The sequence below is a fragment of the Pteropus alecto genome, unplaced genomic scaffold, assembly GCF_000325575.1.
Source record: "Pteropus alecto unplaced genomic scaffold, ASM32557v1 scaffold22, whole genome shotgun sequence".
In the NCBI taxonomy this organism is placed as follows: domain Eukaryota; kingdom Metazoa; phylum Chordata; class Mammalia; order Chiroptera; family Pteropodidae; genus Pteropus; species Pteropus alecto.
Window position 1 is genome coordinate 15,951,977 of NW_006434839.1, and position 25,440 is coordinate 15,977,416.

The 25,440-nt window shown below is 35.9% G+C and overlaps 1 protein-coding gene across 1 annotated transcript in view; it reads left to right on the top strand.

The window, feature by feature from the left end:
* TSPAN12 (tetraspanin 12) overlaps positions 1 to 25,440 on the top strand; it is a 62,351-nt gene that overhangs the window by 24,563 nt on the left and 12,348 nt on the right. The window contains exons 5-7 of the mRNA XM_006910575.1: positions 11,395 to 11,469; positions 15,278 to 15,385; positions 19,261 to 19,404. Coding sequence (XP_006910637.1) covers positions 11,395 to 11,469; positions 15,278 to 15,385; positions 19,261 to 19,404 — 327 coding nt within the window. The remainder of the gene's footprint in view (positions 1 to 11,394; positions 11,470 to 15,277; positions 15,386 to 19,260; positions 19,405 to 25,440) is intronic.

Here is a 25,440-nt window from a genome sequence, read left to right on the forward strand (position 1 = left end):
GACCTAGTGTACAAAGCAGTAGAAACTATATATGTGTGGGGACCTGTCTGGACTGTCCACCTACTTTATTGCCTCAGTCTTAATGCTTTACCGCTCATGATATAGATCATTGACCTTGGGAACTCAGAGCCCTTGACTTAAGTCCTTCAGAGATCCTGGTATAACACATTTTTCTGTTGAAAAGTTTGAACAACACATGAAGCAAACACATACTAATTTGAACTTCACCAACACCTTTGATAAAGATATTAGCTCAGCAATTACCAGTGTAAATAAAATTGAAAAAGGGCATAAATTAAGATACATTATTAGAAATCTTCTGTATTTATTCAAATATAAGCATGTACACAGGACCACAGCGTGCCAAGACTTTCCTACTTTAGCTTGAATATTTGCATGGGCTCTGGAGTTACAAGACTTTGTTTCTTTGAAAGCTGGTTTATTGTTCTAGCTTTTTCTAAATTAGACGAATCTCATTTTATTTATGATTCTTAAAAGGAAGTATATTTAGTGTTGACTTTTCTTTGAAAAATTTGTAGCCGGACATAGGACGTGGTGAATAATTGGCTTTCGGACAGTAACAAGACTGTGTCTGCTACGACATCATTTTAAAATGAGGTTAAAACAGAGGCTTTGTATGGCTCTGTATTTTAAATAGCAAGCACTTTGGGACTGTTAATAGTCTAGTCTCAGTGGATTCTTAACAGAATGTCGGCTGTTCCATTATCTTGTACAAATATTTGGCACTGGAATTCTCTTATTTACTAACTATAAGTAATATAATATTTTTAAACCTCCAATCACTAGGAAAGGAAAAATAAACAACTGACATAGACATACTTAGCCCTGAAAGTTTGCAGAGTTTAGTATTTGACAGGAGAGAGGCTGGAGTTTATCATTTATCATTTAGTGAATGCAGGCCTTTAATCAAACTTTTTGTTTATTAAAAGTGTTGGTTATGTAGCATGTAGACAGGAATCAAAAGGCCCTGTGTTTTTAAAATATTAAAATGTCCAGTGAAGTATGTTATATTTTGAAATAGTTTTTATTTGGGGGAAGTGAATCTCAGGTTGTATTAATTTTCCAAGATAAGCAAATATGACTTTTGTGGTTTCAAAATATGTTGAATGTTATTTATGAAAAAAACAATCTGAGTTTTTAGTTATAAATTAAGAGTAGCAGGTTAAAACAACTTCTTTCGTGTTTATAATTTTTATTTTTCTCTCAGTGAAATATATTCTTACTGAAGAAGTATCCTTAGTTAATTGCTTGCTTACACAAAGAAACTTATGTAAAAGTATTCAAAGAAGACATTACAATTTTGTTTTAATATAAACATTCTTTTCCAGTTGGAATTTATATAGAAAAGCAGTTTGGACAATAAGTGCTTTGTCTATTTGTGGTAGGTTGGATACAGAATTTTTTGTTTCCCTTAGATAGTATATGTCTCACAGTACTTTATAAAGCTGGATAGAATGAGGATAAGTTTTATATTAATAGAATGTATTTTCTATAGGAAAGGTCTTAGTAATCAAAACTGTCTTTTTCTATATTTCTCAACTATTTACTAAGTTTAATATTCTCAGTAAATATAAGCACTCAGTAAATTAATTGGCTTTGTAAGGGCAGATTGCTTTATTTGTTTTCATTAGATTGACACAAATTAGAAATGAAAATATCAAAAGAATCTATTTTCCCAAAAGTAAAAATTGAGATATTTTATATAAAAGCAATGATTATTACTTTCTTAAAAATGTCATTAATATCAATTATTAACAGTAAAGAGGTACAGATAGAAAAATAAAATAAATCACTTTTATTTATCAGTGCTTTTATGAACTGTTTAATGAGCTGTTAAGCACTCATTGGCTACATGGCACCATACTTTATTATACAAGTTGTAAAATGTGAATTGGAACAAAAATTAATTTTATAATCAGTATTAAAAGAAGCTGATCTGACTGATTTAATTTAAGTTCAAAACAAAGACAAAATGAAATTCTTGATGTAATTTGTCAAGGATTTTGACATAGCAATTAAAGCAGCATTTGTGCCTTTAACTAGTTATATTAGGTGGAAGGAAAAGGAAATAATTTTTTTTGGCCATCCTTAAACTTTTGATATTATTGGTATTTTTTTTTTCTACTGGAAATGGTCAAAGAACATAGGAGTTTTAGGTCATTCCTCCTTAGTTCAAAGACAGGAAAGGTTTTGTATATACCTGTGCGAACATGTACTTGTGTGCATGTATGCCCAGAAGTCGGGGGTCTATAGGTGATGGATTGTGAGAGATTGCTAACACCACAAGCAGCCCTAATATAATATATACTATATACTAGATGGACACTGTTATGTGTAATTTATGTGTATTGACTTATTCAATTCTCCCAACGATAGTATAAGGTTGGCACTACTGTTATCCCCATTTTACAGATGAGATACAGAAAAGTTAAGTGGCTTGTCCAGCTATTAAGTAATATAACTGGAATCCGAATCCCAGATGCTTGGCTGCAGAACTCGTGCTCTGAAAAACTTAGTATTGCATTGCCTTTTAGTCATGGATGAATGTGTTTAGCTCCATTTTCTCTTTTTTAAAAATAGAAATTATGATTTTTTGGTAATATTTTTTGAGGAGTAAATTATATAATATATGTAAATGTCTGGCACAATAAATTATTTGTGCATTCACACCTGTGTGTGTATTCACACATTTGCATATGCATATATGTACATATAAGTATACTGGATTTTTACATATTTTTATATACTTTTCTAGATGTTTAATTTTATATAGTTATAATACTTGATTATATGCACACACATATATGCCTCTCTTCTGCAAATAAACTAAATCCAGGCCTCTCTCATTGAATGAAATTGCCCATAACATAAAATTCTTAGCTTCGTGAACTATCCTGAAAAATAATCTATCTCACACTGATTTGAGCTGACTGTAGGTGTGGTTTTAATGAGTAATAATACTTCAGGAGAAATATTTCTATACTTCTCCAAATTTCTATACAGGGTCTAGTGAAAGAGACTTCCGGATGGGGGCTCTAAATTACATTTAAACATACACTTATTAAATTTTATTATAGCACTCCTATTTTGAGCTACTGAAGGAACATTTAGCAAAAGGATGATGGTATCTGAGCGTAGAGTTTCCATTTGCCACACCCACCTTTAGTCCCAATCACCGTGAAGTATAATTGGGCTGCTTACAATTTTCAGCCATGTTGCATAACTTTTTCTATAAATTATGAGTATGAAGCACTCTGATAAAAGTAAAAACAAAATTAAAGCCTTCACACTAAAGAGCAGGTTGGTAGCTGAAGGATTTTATATATATTTTATATAGAAAAAGTTACGCAACATGCCCTCATTGGGTTAGAAATTATTTTTTTCTTCAGAAATTTGAAGTATCTCTTCCACTGTCCTCTAGCTGCCAATATTTCATTGAGAAATCCAGTGCTATTTTGGTTTGATTTCAGTTTTGAGTTTTGTGGAAAAGATATGTAAATTTGGAATTCAATTTTGTTTTCAGTACTGTACTTTATACTCTACTGTACCTACTGTCCCCAGTCCTGGGACTCTGTTTTACTGTTTCCACAGAATAACGACCCCCCAACTTCTGTACTGGTTGGGGTGGGTAGTCACCCAGCTACATAGTCTGGGGAAGGGACTTGAGAGTCTAACTTCTTTCTAAACAGGTTTTCAAGAAGTCATCCTCTTTTTAGACCTACCTTCATCCACTTCCAGGAATACCTGTGGTTGCCAGTATGTGAGCATTTGGGGGGCTCTGTAATGTGAATCAGGTTGTTTCCAACTCTCCCCACTACTGGTTGAATGTTTAGCTTTTGAAGGACTGCTGGAAAATTTGCTACTCTTTCTTCTTCTTTGCACCTTCCAAAATATACTTGCTGTTGTTTTCTTTTTCTTTCTTTCTTTTTTTCCCCCTCTCTGGGTTTATACCTTTTAAAATATCCTTTTATTGTTGCTTTAGTGAAATTTCAAGAGGGAAAGCGATAAGGGCATATGTTTAATCTACTTTATTTAGAGGGAATCCTGGGGATTGAGAGTGTCAGGGAACCAGCTCATTTTTTTAATAAATGTTTCTTTAATAAAGGACTTCCTTGAGATTTGACTATTTTGACTGCACATACAATGATATAAAGCATTTAATAGGGGGAATAAATTCCCTTTATTTCTATTGGGGGACACATTTACCTATAAGCCACCAGTGGCTTAAGTAGAAAGATGGGATTTCATGTTCCTCCCTTCCTCCTCAAATACTTCCAGTGGACGCAGGGACTGGTAACCTACACTGTTCTTGCCATTCTGTGGTCAACCTTAGTTTAAAATAACAGACAAATTGATTTCAGTATTTTTTAAAAAGAAGTTCTCCACCCTCAACACCCTTCCTGCTTTAGTTTCCTAATAAAAATGTTTGAAAAATACCAGCTATATTCGCATGGGACAGGGATTTTACTTGTGGAATTAGATATTCGTTAGTGAGAGTGACACTGATCGTCTTAGAAGGAGATGAATAGTTTTGTTCATCGTCATCCTCCAATCATAATTATATTTGTTCAAGGAATATGCATTGAGTATGTACTCTATGTCAGGCAGTATGTTAAATATTCAAAACACAATGATACCTCTTGTCCTCATGGAGTTTATATTCTAACAGATACTCTTAACAGTGACCACCATTTATGCTTACCATGAGACAACACTTTATCTGATCAGCTTCTTAGCACAACAATGCAAGGTGCTTTTAACATTCTCACATAAGTGGAGAAAATGAGGCTTAGTGGTTTGCTCAAGGTTATCCAGTTGGTATGTAACAGAACTAGAATCTGAAGCCAGATCTATTTCAGAGCCCATGTTCTTCCATTTGTATAGTTAAAAAAAGTCAACAAAACAATTTTATATACAGTGTTATCTAATCTTCTGTTGTCTAACCCAATGGGGGCACTCATTTTTTAACTATAGGTAATTATTTTCAGTTTGCGAGATTTGGTGAAAGACATCACTAATTAATTGCATCATTCTGGGGATGTGTCCTATTATCAGTTTGTCTTATTTGGTGAATTTTTCTTAATGAACATGTGTTTAGGGATAAAACTTATTTGTAGAGCACAAATATTAGTTTAATTACAATAGGAGAACTTAGCTATTTTAAGGGATTCTGTATTGAATACTTTTTAAAGCAAATGAAATAGTTTGTAATGCAAATAATTGCATACTAATTCTCTTGTATAAACACACTTTCCCAGTCTTCATTTGTTTAAAATGTTTAGTTGATAGTAACTCAGGAACGATGGGGGGAGTTCTATTCTTTTCTTTAGCTATGTAAATTGCCTTAAATATTCAAAGGCACACTAAATTATCATAGTGTAATCCAAAAAAAAAAAAAAGACACAGAAAAACATAGAAGTGATATTTAAAATATAAATGTGTAAACAGAAGTCAGGGGGAGTCAAATAATAACAAAAAACTCATGGTTCAGAGAAACTCAAGGAAATCTGAAATTGTTTTTTTTCAGTTGGTAAGCCCATCATTATTTTCACTGATATTTGCTGAATACCTGCTGTGTGACAGGTACCACTTAGAAAAAGACACAGAAAAACATAGAAGTGATATTTAAAATATAAATGTGTAAACAGAAGTCAGGGGGAGTCAAATAATAACAAAAAACTCATGGTTCAGAGAAACTCAAGGAAATCTGAAATTGTTTTTTTTCAGTTGGTAAGCCCATCATTATTTTCACTGATATTTGCTGAATACCTGCTGTGTGACAGGTACCACTTAGGCACTGGGAATGAAATAATGTTTAAGAACAAGATCTCTGCCAGTCCGAACCGATGGTCTGGCAGTTAAGTGAGCTCTGTGACTTGTGGGTGAGGCAGCCAAGTGGTTTAAAAGCCGAAGCTTCCGAGGATTGTTGTATAGCAGACAGGGAAACCCTGATACACGGAGGTAGGAAAAAAGTAAAATGATAAAGACAAGGGGTAAAATCCTGGGAAACGATGAGGAAGAAACTGCGGCATACTGCCCGGAATGAAGGCTGTGTCTAGGAGGAGAGGATAAGCCAAAATTGGTTTGCATTTCACAAACTAGTTCAGAATGGCTTTTGTATAATGCTTTACGAATTAAAAAATTTTCAAACATATATGTATATATGTATATATATTTTATAATGTATGTAAAATATACATTATATATGAATATATGTAACATATATACATATATGTGTTTTTTTGTGTGTATACACACATATATATATTTATTTGAATTAAATTTTACATTTAATTTGTTCTAAGAGAATTTTATAATGCCTATGAAACTTTTATTTTCAATCTCAAGGTGAAATAAATCTGTGCCCCTGAGTGTAAGTGGAATAAAGACAGGGGAATTATTTTATAAGAGAGTTTGCATCGAATGAGAACTCTGGAAATCATAGAGATACAATCATTTTAGAGTTTTCCCAGAGGTAAAAGATTATTCAACTCATATAAACCTTACGTCCTCACTCCCATGATTGATAATCTCGGTTTTGAGTAGGGAAGTCGTATTAGATATATATGCTTTACGTTGAGTAGGGAAGTCGTATTAGACATATATGCTTTACGTATACAACCCACGTTATGGTTTTACCAGCCCATTGTAAAGCTCACTTTAAGAAGTCAAAGTTGATCAATAATGGCTACTTTTTTTATGTATGTCATGTCCATAGTTATAGCACTGTTGTTTGGATCCATAAGCCTGAGTTACTCAGATATTGCTTGTATTACATACCTCTGGGCATTGACCGTAGGCCCTGTGCTGGGGGCCTTCCTGCTGGTGCAGCACAGACATTGTAAGCTGGTCAGTGACTCCAGGAGGAAAGAAACAAGAGACAGATAACTTAAATGGAATTTAAAGCACATAAAGTTAATCCAGAAATCAGCATGGTAATCCCCAAGGCAAAATCCAGGTATATCCTACTCTCTACCAACAGCATACATAATTCTGGACCATGTTCACTTTTTATCTTTAGAGTTTTCTTGCCTTTTCAGGGCTGCTTTGGTTTTCATTGTAACTAGACATCAATTTTGAAATGAATCTAGGTTAGGGAACCAAGAAAGTAAAAGTAGAGTAGTCCCCCTTATCCGTGGGAGTTACGTTCCAAGCCCCTCAGTGGATGCCTGAAACCGCAGATAGTATTGAACCCTGTATATACTATGTTTTTTTCTATACATACATACCCATGATAAAGTTTAACTTATAGATCAGGCACAGTAAGAGATTAACAGCAACAACTAATAAAATAGAGCAATTAAGTTGAGAACTTTTATCTTTTCACTAAAGGGAGTGCTTTACAGCTTCTCTTTGACATAGCTGAATTGCCAGCATCAATAGTCTTACGCTTTGGGACTATTTTTAAGTAAAATAAAGGTTATTTGAACACAGGCACTGTGATACCACAAGAGTCCATCTGATAAGCAGCTACTGAGTGACTAATGGGCAGGGAGCATATGCAGCCTGAAAATACTGGACACAGGGATGATTCGTGTTCGGGTGAGAGGAAGTGCGACAGCTCAAGATTTCATCACGCTCCTAAGAATGGAACATGATTTAAACCTATAGATTGTTTACTTCTGGAATTTTCCATTTAATATTTTAAGACCACAGTTGATTATGGGTGACTGAAACCTCAGGAAATTAAACTGAAGAAGATAAGGGGGAGACTACTGTATCCTGTAGTGTAATTTTTCTCTGGGGTCTCTCTCTTTCCCAGGGTTTTCAAAGATAAGAAAATCGATCTCGCATATAGTTATTGAACATTTTTTCTCTGTAACATAAGGTGCAAATATAGTATTGTTCATGTCTAGAATTCCTACCTAAAACATTAAAGAGAGTATAAAGAAAAACTGACTTGGAGTACTGTGTTCACAAAATTTCTTCTAATCATCATTTTAAGGCTTGTGACACTTAGAAGATTTGTAGATGGCCCCTTAGCAGAATAAAAGGAAGTGTCTTAAGTATAAATTCCTTTTCTCTAGCTGCATTTAAGATTCTCTCTTTGTCTTTAACCTTTGGCATTTTAATGATAATGTGTCTTGGTGTGGGTCTGTTTGGGTTCCTCTTGTTTGGGACTCTTTGTGCTTCCTGGACTTGTATGTCTGTTTCCTTAGCTAGGTTAGGGAAGTTTTCTGTCATTATTTCTTCAGATAGGTTCTCAATCCCTTGCTCTCTCTCTGCTCCTGGTATCCCTATGATATGAATGTTGGTACGTTTAGGTCTCTGAAACTTTCCTCATTTTTTCTGATTCTTTTTTCTTGTTGCTGTTCCAATTGGGTGTTTTCTGCTACCTTGTCTTCCAATTCGATGATTCGATCCTCTGCTTCATTTAGTTTACTCTTGATTCCTTCTGTGTATTCTTCATTTCAGTTATCATAGTCTTCATTTTTGACTGTTTCTTTTTTGTAGTTTCCTTTTTCATGCTTAGTATCTCTCTGTTGAAGTCCTCACTGAGCTCATCTGTTTCCCCCGCTAATTTCATTGAGCATCCTTATAACCAGTTTTGAACTCTCTCTCTGGTGGGTTGCTTGCCTCCATTTCATTTAGCTTTTTTCTGGAGTTTTCTCCTGTTTCATTTGTGGCATGTTTCTTTGTTTTCTCATTTTAGTTGCCTCTCTCTGTTGATTTCTATATAGTAGGAAGATATGTTGTGTCTCCCAGCCTTGGTCAGGTTGCCTTATGTAGTAGGTGTTCTATGTGGCCTAGTGGTGCATTCTCTCTGATCACCTGTGCCAGGGGCTCCGGACTTGCTTTCTGTGTGGGTTGTGTGTGTTCTTTTGCTGTAGCTAATCCTTGATTGCTGCTGGCATGTCAGTGGTTGAGACTGACTTTTGGAGTGACTGTCTGTGGGGATTGGCCATGCCCATGTAGTATGAACTGCTGTGTGTGGGCTGACTCCACGGAGTGGGATTTGCACCAGCAGGCTCATGTACCTGCTGAGACCACCTTTTGGGTGTGCCGCTTTTGGGGATAGTCAGGTAGTGCTATGTTGTAATTTGACACCAGTGTTTGGGTGTGTTGTTTCTGGGCCCCTTTGAGAAGAGCTCCGGTGTAGGTTAAAGTCAGTCGCTGCCTTTGATTGTTTGGGGTTACCTGGTAGGAGCTACAAAGCAATCCGTGAATGGTTGCTGTCTGTGCTGGATCTTGAGGCAAGTGAGAGAGACCACGCTGGGAGCCAAGGTCAGATACCCTCAGTACTGGCCCTGGGGTGCGTCAGCAAGAGGACTAGTGTACCTCAAGGCCTGAGGCTGTTTGCCATTTGCCTGTATATCTCTGCAGCTGTGAGAGCTGTTGGTTGGTAGGAAAGTTGCATGGGGCAGGGACCCAGGGAGTCACCAGGGTAAAGCATACAGATTTCACCTGGCCAGTACAGTGGAGCGAGCTGATTTTGTCAGGCCAATGCAGATTGCTGCCAGTGCTGAGCCTGCAGGCTCCCACAAAAGTCACAGATCACAACGAGGCCAGACACCATTCTCCTTACACCTGTGGACCTCAGCAATCTGCCCAAGAGGCACTGCAGTTTGGGCTGGTACCAGTGGCCTGCCAACAAAAATCTTCCTTGTAATGTGCAGGCAGCTCACAGGTAACCTGTGTGAGCTGAGGTATGCTGCCTGCCCATGAATGCTTGGCCTAGGGAAGGTGCAGGGTGCAGCTGGCTGCCTGGTAACGGGCCCACCGGGGGCACTTTGTAGGTTGGGTGGAGCAGGCCAATCTCACTCAACCAACACAGCTTCAGAATTGGCTGTGCAGGGGAGGGGTCAACAAAGGGATGATAGCACCCATCTGCAGACTGGCCTGGAGGGGTACGGACAAAGGAGCAATGGTGGCTTTCCCTATAGCCCCCACTCCAGTGCCACACAACTCAGCTCCTCCCTGTATGTCACTTGCACCTCCTGTGCTGCTGACCCTCTGCTGGAGCCCAGGGAGAGTATCTGCAAGCAAGTGAGTCTCTGTGTGGGCCCTTTAAGTCAGACATCTGGGTTTTCAGGTTTCTTCTCTCTCACCCAGACAGCCACACTCCTCACTGAGTTTTATAGTCAGATTTTGTGGGAACTCCTCTTCCTGGGACTGGAACCCTAGGCTGAGGAGCCCCTGTGTGGGGATAGGGCCCCTCTCTCCTTCAAGTGGGCCTCTGCGGTTGTGTTCTCCCTCCTGGTGCTCAACCGTCACAAGTAGGTACGAGACTAGCCCACTTCTCGTCTCCACCCCTCCTAATAGTTTCGATGTTGCTTTTTCTTTATATCCTCAGGTATGTGTGTGTTATGATCAGCAAGATTTCAGGTGATTCTCCAAGTTGTTTGTATTATAATTCGGTTGTAATTTTAATGTGGTTGTGGAAGGAGATGAATCCTGCTTTTACCTAGCCAGCCTTCTTGACTGGAATACACCAATCTTTCATTTAGTTGCTCTGATCACACCCTTACTTTTCTGCAGGTCATTTTTCACAAAACAGCCAGAATTATATTTTTATAGTGCACATCAGATCACATCACCTGCTAATGGATTTCAATTACGCTTAGAGTAAAATGCAAAATGTTTTCTGCAGTCCACAAGGATCTGGCTTGTTGTACTTCTCGACATCATCTACTTGTACTCCCTGTACCTTTCCAGTTACCACTGAGTTTTTAACTAGCTAGCTCTCCCTGAAAGGTGGTCTTGCTCTTGATATTTTCAATTCATGGATTGCTTTTCCACAAATCTTCACCTTCTCCTTGTCATTACTGACTCATCTTAAAAATGACCTTTATAACGAAGCCTTTCCTGATCATCTGGTCCAAGGAAGTTGCTAGTCTCTTACTATCGTATCACTCTGTTTTGTTTTCATTTTTTTTTATGTAACAAATATTCATGGAGCACCTATGTCGCGATAAGGAGCACAATGAAGTTCTTACCCTTAATGAAGCTGTCATTCCAGTGAAGGGGAACAGTCAATCATTACTACCTGGTTCCCCGTCCTGACCCCGCACAATGAACAGAGTGGACGATTCCTCAGAGCAGTGGCAATGTTTTCTTTCTGTTGGAATTAGTGAAGAGAACTTTCAGAGAGCCCATTCTTTCTCAATTTTACTACTTAACTTCTGTAAAGTTAGCTCCGCACCTGGAGAGGTGGCAAGTTATAGCATAAAGAATGAGGACACAATGATCAAGTCCTCCAAAATTTACAATGCACATTCTTGAGCAAATCACATTATCTACTTTTTGCATTAATTTTCTCATTTGCAAAATGAGGTAGTCCTATCCATTTCACAAGGTTCTTGAATGAATGAATTATGATCATGTTTTACTTTGATTCTATCCTAACAGCATTAATTGTCTATTTTTCTACAGTACTTTGGAAGTTTACTTGTCATTTTCTGTGTAGAACTGGCTTGTGGTGTTTGGACATATGAACAGGAAATTATGGTAAGTTCAAAGTGTAATATCACAATCTGAAACAATATTCAGTTCAGTCTTATATATCAGATACTTTGTAGTAATTTAGACATACAATTATTAATTTGAATGCTTATGCTATATGATAACAATGTATAGTCCCAGTACTTCTGAAAAGTAACATTTTTTTCTGTATTTAAAGCATGTTTTCAAACCATAATTTATAATATTTCATTTGATATACTATGATATTTGTCTTTAATTTCACAGATTGCTTACACATGGATATAATAGAGTAAAAATAATATATGTTCTAAAATAACTTTACCAATTTATGACTATATAATAGAAAAAATTCACATTTGCAACAAGTTTTGAGAAAGCTTGAAAATCTTCATGAAAGGCTAATAAAAAGCTGTACACCCATGGGTAGCAAGCGCTCATCTCCTGTTTGCAGCAAGCTGAACTATCTTCCACTTTAAGAAGTGTATTTGAGGAGCTACTGTATATTTACTCCAGTCTAGAAACATTATCACAGTTTGACACTTGGCTATATGAAAACAGCTCTTCAGCTTTTTTTTTTCCTTTTATTTTAGCAATTGAAACCACTGGAACAACTTTCATAGTTATATTGGAATGGATGAGGATAAGCGTTTCTCACCTTAAGATTTTAGCAGTTATGTTTGGTTTACCGTTTACATTTCACCTTTGCTTGCATTGGGCTTTATTACTTATTTAATGTTTGTTCACTTCCTTGGTGAAAATTTGTGGGTTTATCACCATGAAGTCAAGCATCTTTGCATGTCTGTGATTGCTGGCTGTTTTCATGGTGACAGGCCAGATTTTCCCAGTCTAAGTATCTTAGAGTAATTCTGTTTTGGTAAGATGATGCTTTTCAACATGTAGTCCTTGGACTGTCTACAGCAGGAGCTGGAGTGATTCTTAAAAATGTGCATTATAGCACTCTAGGCTAGATCTGCTGAATCAGAACAGAGGAAAAGGCAGAGGAAGAAGGGGCAGAAGGACTGTGCATTTGCATTTGTGACAGATTCCCCAGGTGAATCTTCAACTTTTTTAAAATGTAAGAGCTCTTAAGAAGAAAGGGAGATTATTTCGTATTTGTTTCAGAGAGGTATTTTGGCAGCTGTGTAAGAAAATTGAAGTTGTTTACGGTACTGATGCAGTTATTAAAGATTTTATGGTGAATCTGCTACTGTACTGCAACATTGTTTTGAATACTAAGTGGGAATTGCAGACAAGTGGGAACTCTCTGTGCTCCAATTTATATGTAAACGATGCTCTGGCACTGCCACACATCCGAACCCCTCTGGAAAACCCTCTGAAGCATACACCCCCAAGAGTATGCTTCCAATGTATGACAACTCTCAGTAAGGAGAGAGAATTTATAATTATGTATTTCCATATTAAAAATTGAAAACTCAGGGCAGGTTCTAACTGATTTATTATAAACTTAAGAATTTTCTTTAAAATTAAATCTATTAAAATAAGAATGTTCTTGCTGTCTTAGATAATTAAGTTTTTATTCCATACCCTAGAAAGTATATATTTGGGGGAGTGAAAAATTAGTTGTTTCCAGAGACTCAGTTTCTGTGTTTTATTGGTAAAAGGATAGTGTCTTTTAATTTCTGTTTTTAAAAACTAAGTGTATCTCCTTGACATTCAAGCAATAAGTAGTAAATAGTATAATTAATTTTTGATTCCCTTACCTCAGCTTTTGGTTGTATCCTTTTTGATAGTTAAAAGGTTTTTATTTATTGTTTGTTTGTTTGTTTTTTCCTATTTATTTATTTATTTATTTTTAATTGAATAAATGATTTAATTTTTTCTCCCATTGTCTAAAAGGTTTTTAGAAATGAGTTTACTTTGTGTGGATTTTAAAATGGTTTGCTTGTCATACTAATGTTTGATAAATCTCCTAAGTTAAAACATTTTAGAAATGAATTAATTTAAGGTATTTGAATGGAAATATTGTGATTCTAATATAATTCTAAGAAACTGAGATAATTGAAAGGAATTTATACTTAAAATGCTTTCTTACCTTCTGCTAAGGGGCCATCTGCAAATCTTCTAAGTGTTACAGTGGTACAAGATAGAGCACACCACCATTTCAATTGAGGGCGTACATCACTGTTTTGTTTGTGCAAATCTTCCACAATAGACTAAGAGCTGTTTAAAAGTAAAATGTGGAAAGTAGTTTGTTAGAAAAAGGTTTGTCAGATTTTTTTTTTTTTATTGCTTTTGCATTAATAGCAGTGTGAGTGAAAAGTGCCGTTAAAGTTTATTAGCTGCCAAATTTTGCAAAACCCAGCCTTTGCATAGAATGGGCTTTGTGCTCTTAGCTGTTCCTTGCAAGGAGCCAATAAATGTATGTTTTCTTTTATGGCCAGGTCACAGTGTTTTTTTTGCCAGAATCTCAATGATCTTCTCTGTTTCTTGCCACGTTTGGTCTCAGATCGATTGTGGTCACAAGAGGGAAACAACTTGTATTTATTTTGGAAAATGAAATTAGGAATAAAATGGTTCTAATAACCTAAGTAAGAGATTTTACATCAGTCTGTTTCTCTGTTGTTTATTATAGTCACCTCCTAATATTCCTTCTCTCAAAAAAGTGTCAATAATATTGTTTTAGATTATACATTTCTAGAGAATTTATTTCACTTTTATTTATTTTATGCTCAAAAGGATATGAAATAATAATAACTTAAAGTGAGTAGCTTGAACTTTGGTTAGTTCCTTGAATACTGTTGAAACTACATGAACACTAAATCTACCCAGTCAGCCCATTATTTAGAGAACAAAATTGTGTACCCAAGTATTGGAGAGTTTTCTTTTGTATTGTGCATTTCCAAGTAATAAAAAAAAAAAAATTCACTAAGGAAAAAATGAAGCATTTCTGTGGTCAAGAATTTTTAAACTATTCATATTGACATTACTATGTTTTAAAATAAAACTTCCAAATAATCTAGTTCTTTAGTTAGCATTGAGCTTGCTTGTCTAAGCCTGGGCTGTGTTACTCTATACATCAGATGTGGATGTTTGTCCAGCTTCCCAAGAGTCACTTCAATACTGCACATGTGGTGAGGCTAGGATTTGTATGCTTCGTTTTCTCCTCTGGCACTGTAGATAAAATATAGAATGATATGCTGACTAGGTTTCTAGCCAGCTGTTGTGTTGTATACCTGAAGCTCTGTCATGATTGAACACTCTTTTAAGAGACATGGACTTGAAAATAGAAACAAAAATTGCTTTAATTTGAGAACTAGTCTTTCTAGAATTATAGCAAATCTCTAAAATCCAGTTTTTGAAAGACGTTTACAAATTTATTCCAGAGTGAGGCTTGACTTGAGCTAAACTCTTTCTCTTCTTAATTCTTCTCCCTTTATTTTAGTACCATAGTCTGCACTCACTTCAAAGAACAGCAACTTTATGAAATCAAATCAAAGGGCTTTTATCTGCAGTGATCATTTGTTATAAGGAGCTCTTCTGGCATATCTGTAGGATATATAGTTTATTTATTTTGTGATTTCCTTGAGTTCGATGTTGGCATTAAATGCTTTTGCATTATTTTGCTTAACATGAAGTACCTCGTCATTTAGTACTAAAATTCACATGTAGAGTTTGTTCAATAAGTATTTAGTAACTCTGAGTTAACTTAGACCATAAACAAATATGTTTAAAATAGTATTTGTCAATTATAATACATTCTAAATGTGTTCGAGTGTGCGTATGAGACCACAAGTGATAGAGTTTGTGAATATGTGAATGTATGTGTGTCTTTATGTGTTACAGTTGTTGATATTTTGTTTTTTATCTCCAGGTTCCAGTTCAGTGGTCAGACATGATCACTTTGAAAGCCAGAATGACAAATTATGGCTTACCTAGATACCGATGGCTTACTCATGCTTGGAATTTTTTTCAGAGAGAGGTAAATGCTACAATTTATGAGGTAGAGGGTATGGAATAAATGACACACTTTCAAAACAAATGTTTAAAACTTTGGCTTTGGTCACTTTCTCTGTGCTGAAAAGTTAAGCCTGAGATTCAGTTACCACTGGTGTAATTCTTTATTGAGAAATACTTCAAGGAATTCCAGGCTCTGCTTTCCTTCCTATGTATACCATTTCCTCTTCATTTCACACACTTCACATATATTTTAGAATTTCTTAAAATCCTCTTTACTAAACTACTATGAAGTTTCCTTTTATGAGACTTGCTCAATAAATATCCAAGTTTTATTTGAATAATTGTAATGACTACTTGTATTTTAAACATCATTTAAAATTTTTAAATGATTATTATTACTTTAGAGTCAAGAATCAGTGTATTGTTAGAGGCATGACCTTTCTAGTCAGAAAGACCTTGGTTCAAATCCTGGTTCTACTGCTTACTTTCCATGAACTTCTGAAATTTATTTAACTTTCTTAAGCCTCAGTCTCCTCACCTGTAAAATAGGGATTATCAAATACCTATCTCCTTGAGTTCTTGAGAAGATTAAATGAGATAAGTTTGATCTTATTTAGCTTATGGTTATTAAAAATAACATTAGAAAGAATAGATAGTTTTAGCATTTTTACCTAACTTCCATATACCACTGCATCCAGTCATCTTCTCAAATGGAGACTATATTTACATGTTTAAAATCTGGTGACTTGAAGTTAATCATTGATCTTGCTTCAAACTAAGCTTTCCTCCCAAGCAGTTTTCTTGTGGTTGGAGTGACATTTTCAGATGACCAAGTATATCCGTTTCCTTTAATTTTATTTAGAGCTGGGCCACAAAGCATTTGAGAATCAGTGTCTTACACGGTGGATATTTAGCTGTCTGCTATATTACTCTGTATTAGATCCTGGCAGAGGTTCAAGTCCAGGATAATCTCCATATCTGGCCCTTTGTGTTAGAGTTGTTGAGATGGTAAAAATTATCATTGTAACACAGATTTCCTGTTTATTTAAATGCTTCCTGACTTTGTTTGTTTATTGTTCATTTGTACTAAAAACAACATGCAGGGAAAATAAGTAAAGCATTAGGAAGTTTACAGAAAAATGTGTTCAGCTACTGCTCTGGGTAGAAGCTGCCCAGAGCTCTTTAATTTATGGGATTCGTGATGTAGACCATGACAATCCAGTTTAAAAAAAAAAAAAGAAAAAAGAAAAAAAAAGAAGAAAAACAACAAAAAAAGAGTTTTCTCTAATGGTAGGAAGAGGAACTCCACCTAGATAGACAATGTACAAGCCCTGCAACTGGTAGCACACATATTTTTAGATTTGTTGCATAAGTGCCCTCCTCTATATCATAGGCTGGTTTCACCCCAGAGGAGGTGGTGCAGACCTCAGGGCATCCTGAAAGAGTTTTTAAAAGCCCCTTATATTGGTTTGCTAGGGCTGTGGCCCTATCAAAGTACCACAAACTAGGTTGGTTAAACAACAGAAATTTATTTTCTCACAGTTCTGAGTCTAGGAATCTGAGGTCAAGACTTTCAGGGTTGGTTTCTTTGGACGCCTCTCTCTTGGGCTTATAGATGGCCATCTTTTCCCTGTGTCTTCATGTTGGCTTCCCTTCATATGTGTTTGTGTTTAAATGTCCTCTCCTTATAAGGACATCGGTCATATGGGCTTAGGGCCCACTGAATGACCTTAATTGAATTACCTCTGTAAAGACCCTGTCTTCAAATATGGTCGCATTTTGGAATGAGAACATCAACATGAATTTTGGGTGGCATACAATTCAGCTATGACACTTACAAAATAAGTGGTATAGCTGAGAGTGAGCTTGTCAGGCCCCAGTTTTCCTGACTCCTCATTCAGTGCCATTCTGTGCATGTCTGTCAACTTAGCAAACTCTTGCTTAAGCCCTAGTTATGTTTATTTAACTGTCTTTTAAAAAATGTATTTCTTTATTTTAACATAGTGGTTGGAGCATAGGCTTTGGAATAAATAGGCTCTGCCACACGCTGATCTGTGATCTTGGCAAGTTACTTGACCTGTGAGAGCCTCAGTTTCTTTATATGTAAAGTGGTGGTGGCATGTTCTGAGTCTGACACAATGTTAGCAATGTTAGCAAGACACGTGTTCTGAGTCTGACATAATCAACAATGTGATTTTAAAGGAGGCAGGAAAATTACAAGGAGATGTAGACTACAGACACGTGTGGCTCAGTAATAGATTTGCTTAAGGGAGTTTTCGGGAAAAGTTTCAATTCAGTATCTTCTGTTGATGAGGAAAAACAACTATGTGAAAAAAATATCTCAGTGATTTATTAAAATAAAAAAAGTATTTGGCACTGAACATGATATAGTTAAGTCATTTGGAAAAGCCGTTTCCGTGGAGCACCTCATTTCCTGACAGGGCCAGATAAATGGACTGTTCTGTGGTGGATGGGGTTAGAGGGTTCCAAGAGCTGTTTGGTCACCAACATGGAAACACACATGTCCTTTGGAAATGAGAAAAGTAGGTTTTCTCTGAGAATTTTAAAAGACTGACTTGGAAATGTAGTGGTTTATGGTGTTTAGAAAGGAAAATCTTTTAGTACCTATGTTTTTTATGGATACCAAAGGACTTACATAAAATATGTGATATCAAATTATGTTCGAGTTAATTTACGATGTTTGTGGTATATTCATGGCTTTTAGAACAAGTTTATGAAAGAAAAATACCAAAACATTTTTAAAGTTTCTGAGAAAATTTTAGTACTACTCACAGTTTCCAGTAATTCATCATTTATAATATTTTTAAGGTGATTTTTTCTTTTTTAAAATTAAATATTTTACACAAATGAAAAATTTTAAATTATTTTCAGCATTTTTTTGTGATAAATTTTATATGAGAAGTTTAGAAGTCTTTAAAGATGATTTCGGTTGAATTTTGAAATGGTGGATCTTGATGTTTTATGAAAATGTCAATCCCGGCATGGATTGATCTACTGGGCGACATAATTCGCAGAGCCAGTCACTCTTGGCAGAGTCTTCTCAGTGACTGCCCTTCATCCTTGTTTTTCACCAGTGGAAGAGTAACCCCCCTCTACACAAGGGCAGAAAATTAGCATAGTTAATTATTCTGAACCTAATCTACATATGTCTGTAAACAGTGTTTCTAACCTTGACCAGAGAAAGGTTTTGCTAATCCTTGGTGAAATGAGACAAAAAGAAGACAAAACTATTTTTCTTAAATCTAACTTTATTCAAGCTAAAGGAACATGATTTCTTCTGAGATTAAGGTGATAGAATGTGATAATTTATTTCAAGAATCTCATTTGGTTGAACAAAATTTTGTTAGCCAAACTTGTGTTTACATCTCAAGAATTTTTGGAAATGTTACTGGTCAATGAATTCAACTCCGGTAATCTTTGGTCAGCAAATCTTTCTATGGAGATTACATAAATTTTTAATATGATATTCGAATTTCATTCAGCAATTAAACTGGTAACTAGGTGTATATGTATGGATTAAGTACTCTTTAGTGCCTAGAGGCTTCATGATAACTATAAGATCTCAGCTATTTGTTTTGTTAGTTATATATGTTAACTCTTGCTACATGATCACTTGTAGAGGATCTTACAGTTGGGGAGTAAGACTCAGTCATGAGTGGTCCCTTTTCATGTGTTATGAGCATTATTGTTCAAAATTGTTCCATTATGGGTCTGTTACTACATTTCTGTCATCAACATGGAATGTACACATATCATTAGGTGATGACAGAAGTCAGTTTATCTCGGCGCAAAAATTTTAGAAATCTGATGTTTAATCTCCAAAAATTAAGAAAATATTTTTGTAGTTTCTGAGACTGACTAGTAATTTTTTTGCAGTTCAAGTGCTGTGGAGTGGTTTACTTCACCGACTGGTTGGAGATGACAGAGATGGACTGGCCACCAGATTCCTGTTGTGTTAGGGAATTCCCGGGATGTTCCCAACAGGCCCACCAGGAGGATCTGAGTGACCTTTATCAAGAGGTGAGGCCATAGGTAGTTAACTTATTATGGGTAAAACTTTTCTTATAATGACATAAGTAAAGAATCAACAGCATGCCAAGTGAAAATTTCCTCTTCTGTCTAAATAGAAAAGCCTTTTTTCTCTGATATGTGGAGAAACAGGATAAAGCTAAAAGTCAATGTAAAAATCTGAACACTAATCACATTTTAACAAAGAAAATTGGGAAAAACTAGATTTTAGAATTAATAGGACTTTTAACTGTTTTCTAGAATCCAGTTCCATTGCCCCTCTTAGGAGACCTTTGAAATCAGACATGTGCAGAGCATGTAGCTAACTCTGGATATTAGGGAAGACACAGTGTGGAGTTCCTGAGAAGAATATGTTATTTTAGGGCCTTCACATACATTGAAACAGATGTAAGGAAAAAATCCCAGAGAAAATACTGGCCTCTTCTCTTTAGTTCCCCCTGCTGGTTAATGATCGGTGATGTTGGTTTTAGTTCACAGATTTAATGAAGTTACAAGCTCACTGAGAGAGAAAGAGCAATCATGGGGATTGTTTTATAAACCATATAAATGTCTAGCCAATGAATTGTATACTAGAAACTAATAATAAACAGATTTTTAAAAGCTCACGAATTAAAATCAATTGTCATGTGCCCGAGAAACTTGCATTTTTGTGTTTTCTGGGAGAATTTATCAGAATCATCAGTTATTTCTTTGTTAGCAGTTTTCCTATTCCTCCATTGTTAATGGTCATTTTCAAATTTTGTTCGCAGCAGAATCCTATTTCCAAATTAAAATCTGGAGCTAGTACACCATTAAGTATAGTAGCCATTGATTAATGTGACTACTTAAATTAAAATTAAATAAAATTAAATTTTAATTTCCTCACTCACACTAGCCACATTTCAGATGCTCAACAGCCTCTCAGGACTGGCTACTTCTGTACTGGATAATGCAAATGTAAGATATTTTCATTATTACAGAAAGTTTTATTACAGACTTGATTTAGAATGGAAGCTCAAAATATAAATCAGATGGAAGGGAAGCTGCTCAGGCTGAGAGGCTGGAATCATTTCTAAGTTACATCTCCAGTCAAGAACCTGGGTACCACAAAGCATTGTTGAAAACTTCTGGATTAACAGATACACTCATTCATAATATAACACATACACATATACACACACACACACTCACACACAGTATAGCTTTAAAGAATGAAACTTTAAAATAAAACACAGAATTATGAAACATAAATTTTTACATATTTCAAGATGGTTACCTTAGGAGGTTATACATTTTCTCCGAGATATATTGTTATTATTCAAAATATCTTTTAGGCAGTCTGCCAAAGTCAATTGTAGAGTTGCACAAGAATCAGCTTCATTAATTTATAGTGTAAATTAACTAATTTGAAAAAGATGATGGATTACTTACACAAATGACCCAGCATATTCATGTCTGACATACAAGTAACTTTTGACTTAAAAAAATTCATCTCAGAGGACCAGCCTTTGACACATTTAGGATATCCAAAATAAAGTACTTTGGACTCTGAAGACATGCTACAAGAAAGAATGCAAAGTTGTTTTGTTTTGCAAGAGATTCAGAATTGTATCATTTCCTAGGACTGCTGTAACAAAGTACCACAAAGTAAGTGGCTCAAAAACAGATACTTGTTGCCTCACAATTCTGAAGGCTATATATAATCTGAGATCAAGATGTCAGCAAAATTGGTTCTTTCTGAGGGGTATGAGGAAAAACCTGTTTTATGCCTCTCCTTCAGCTTGTGGTGGTTCGCTGGTAATCATTGGCATTCCTTGGTTTGTAGAAGCATCACTCCTATCTATGCCTTCATCTTCCCTGCTTTCTTCTTGTATGCATCTGTCTCCAAATTCCCCACCCCCTCTTTTTTTTTTTTTATAAGGACACTAGTCACATTGGATCAGGGACCCACTCTTCTCCAGTATAACCTCATCTTAACTAATTACAGCTGCAACAACTCTCTAAATGAGGTCTGATTCTGGGGTACTGGGATTAGGACCTCAACATGTGCATTTGGAGGGGGCACAATTCAACTCATAAAAACTGAGTAACTCAGGTTATTTATTTTAAAAGATAATCAAAATACTTTTAGTCAAAGCATTGTGTTTGGATATTATAATTTTAAACATATTCTGTTTAGTAACTTTTGGCTTTGAATGAAAAGGAATATACAAGATATTGTATACTAAACAAGCATTGTTGGGACAGTGTCTCTGAGTTTCTCAGTGATTGTGCTATATCTTGTTTTCTGGATGAAAGCTGAGTATTGGCTGGTGTCTGTAGTAGGGATGGCCAGCTAACAAGTGCAACAGTTAAAGTCCTATTCATCCTATAAAACAGAAACAGTGCTTAATATGTCTAAGATAATATTAAATGCAGACATAATTGTGGATATTAAAATATAACTCACCACTAAGTTTAGAAAAAGCAGATGATTACAGTATAGATACAAATATAAACATGTGAATTGAAACCTATCAACTTTCCTGGTGTGAACTTAATCCATTTCTTAGGTTTTAGGAGTGGCAAGTCAATATGGGAAGTAATTGGGCTACAGCAACATATATGATAATGTCTACCTTCTTTAGTGGTTAATACTGATAGTATGATTATAACCAATATTGATCATAAGAATGGCAAAACGAATCAGTTTACCAGATCTTCTCACAAAGTCTTCACTTCAATTTTACTGTATTTAGTTGAACAGCATTCAGTTAAACATTTAATAAAATTTTCTTATTGTAAAAATGCAATTCATTTTTACTAATTTGTCTTAGAGTATTTCTACTAGTAATATTTATAATGGGATGCTTTACTTTCAGGATGTTGATAATAGTTCCATGAATTTTAAGATTGAAAGAAGCCACACTGTTATGTATGTGCGAATTGATGGCCTAGATTATTTTAAAGTTTTTTTTTTTCATGTATTTCATCAAAAGACTTTCAGTAGTAAGCTGGCATTTTCAATTATGCAGTGTTTCTTTAGACAGAATTCCAGCAGAGATAGAGGTTCATTATATCAGAGTAATCTGCTTTTGCATTTTATAATTAATAACAGATGTTGATATTGGTAATGTTATAGTGCATAATTATATGCATAGTTGACTTACAAAAGTGGATCATTTAGTAGCTTTATGGCACAAGTATAATTAAATCTATTGTTAAAAATAAGATTTAATTCCACTTTGCCCTGGAGAACATGTTTCCTAATTGCAGTGTGCCCAGAGAACATCCACCTGGAAAATGAGGTGTCTAGGTGGATGAGCAAGTGTTGGACAGCTGGAGATATCCAGTAATAAGGGGAGATATTTCAGATGTCTTCAAATATTTCAAAGTTCATCATTCAGAGCAGGAACTAGACTTATCCATTGTTGCTCCAAAGGCCAGAAGTCACAGGAAGGAAATTTTGAATCAATAGAAGGAAGATCTTACTCATCAAAATCCGTCCAATTGTGATACAGGTTCTCTTGTAAAATAGTGAGTGTCTCATCTCTAAAAATATTAAAGTCAAGGTCAGATAACCATGTCATTGGTGGGTAGAATGGGTTTTTAAATTAAGAGTGAATCTGGACTAGATGAACTTCAAGGTCCCTTTTATCTTTTATATTCTGTAAGCTCAGAGATAAGAACTGGTTTTCTTCCTGCAGTCTTTCTTCAGTAGTCTGAAATCAAGGAAATAAATCATCCTCAACTATCTGGTGGCCTGTTTGGTCCCTGACCCAATAATATTTTATGACACATTCAAAACCTGTGAAAAATGACAGAGCAGAAATATAGTAACAATTATACATTTTAGAAACATTTCCATCAGAGATTTTGGTGGGTCTGGCAGCTCCTCTAATATCCATAATGAGCTACACACTTCTGGAAAGTATACATTTAAAAATCACGGATAAAAATATCTGGCAATTAATTTGGTTCCAATGCATTCATTCATTCAAAATATTTTGTAACTAACTACTGGGTTCCAGGTGCTGTTGTAAATGCTGTGGATACAGTGGAGAATGTTGCAGACAAAAATCTCTCCTCTCATATAACTTATATTCTACTGAGGGATATAGACATTTAACAAGAAAAAATATCAATTAAAAATAATTTCATTGGTGGTAAGCACTGAAGATGCCGAACAGGTTCATATGCTAGAGAATGGCTTCATTGGTTGGAGAACTACTTAAGATAGGATTTGTAGAAATAGCCTCTTAGGAGGTAGCATGTGAACTGAGACCAATTAATGAGAAGGACCCCACCATGCAAAGATCTGTTGAAGAGTATTTTTTAGCCTTGGGAGCTACAAGCGCAAATGTCCACCCAGAGGTGGCCTGGGCCAATGATTATTGGCTGCTTACTACTCTGTCCTTTGGGATCGTTTGTGTAGCCACCCTCTCCAAGTATTAGGTGTGAGGCTTGGCCTCAGAAAAACATCAGACTCAGAGTTTAAGATGGTAAATGCAGGACTAAGACTTGTCTATTCCTTTGTTCATCTTCTGAGTTTTCTGCCATATCAGTTACTGGATTGCTGTGTCGAGACTTGATCTGGAGAAGAAAAACAGAAAGAAAGAAGAATGAAAAAGGCTGGTAGACAAAAAAGTCTTTGTAGATCAGCGGCTCCCAACCTCATGCCCATTGATCTGTGTACCGCTCGGATGTGTAACTGATCCAAAATCTGTGTGCCCGACGCTTTGAAAGGCCAAAACTCAAAATGTCAGAGTTTGGAATAAGGAAATGTTTATTGATAGAGAAGACACTAACTGAGAAGATGGGAGACCCAGTGGTGCCTCAGATCCATCTTGCTCTCTGGACTAGGTTAAGGATTTTTAAAGGATACAAGGAGAAAATGTATGTGGAAGTGCTGGGGGCAAGTGTTAATGGGAGGACTTCGGAACTTGGCCATTTGTCGCAAAGGAGACTCAACACTGGATCTAACCAGACAATGAATCCTTGGCTTCCGAAAGGGTTCTGGTGTTCAAGTTCTGGTTATGTCCTTTGGTTCTATGTGTGCGTGGGAGTTGGGAGTGGAACTTTGGTTCTGGATGCAGCTGGAGTCAAATATCTCTCCTCTGCACATGCCCCAGCTGCGTGACTTGTTGTCTTGGTCTTTTGTCTCTGAAAAGCAACTCAGTATCTTGTTAAACAGCATAGGACCATTTTGAGCTGGTTCTGTGGTTACAGATGGACTTCAAGGAGAATGTGATACTGCTGAAATAGTTTTTGATATTTTATGTGCATTTTTTCAGTGACTAGGATCCACAGCTTTCATTAACTTTCCTTGCTGTCTCATATCTAAAAGTGTGAAGAACCACAATTGCAGAGAATAGTGGCAGTGTTTGCTATCTCAGATAGTAAATGAAGCATAAACATCTCAAAGGGACTGAAAATGGCATTTTCTTCCTCTTAATTCCACCTCAAGAAAAATAAATGGAAGTCAACAGGCTCACAACAGGCTCTGCTTCAAATGGACCAACTCAAAATGTGAAATAAATATGGACAGAGAGTCAGGTAAATATAGCCCCAAAGACAATTTTCTTTGTTTTGTAGTTAGGAGAAAGACCACTGTTAAAAGATATTGACTGTTTCTTTAGAAAAGTGGTATTCACAGAGGTTTGTGTAAGGGCTAGACAGAGAGATGTTTCCACACAGCAGTGTGCATTTGGGACACATTCTTTAGACCCTCAGTCTTTATATAGTCCCTGAGGTGTTGGGTTTGAATATCAAATACTTTTAATACTTTTTATGACAAATAATTTTACATCTTCCTCTTCAGATGGTTGTTTATTTCTCTGAGTAACAAGAGACATCTACAAATATGGAGATAGAGAAGGGCAGGGTGTATAGATGTAAAGGGATGTGATCTTTTTCTCTGGCTTACAGGACAAAGAACCCAAATGATTACAAATATGTGCAGGTCTCCAGTGCTCACAGCCGGTGAGTGGACACGTAGGAGCACTCCCCTAGGTTAAAGGCGGGGGCAGCTCACTGGGAACCACGTGGTGAACCGCGTGTGAGCGTTTT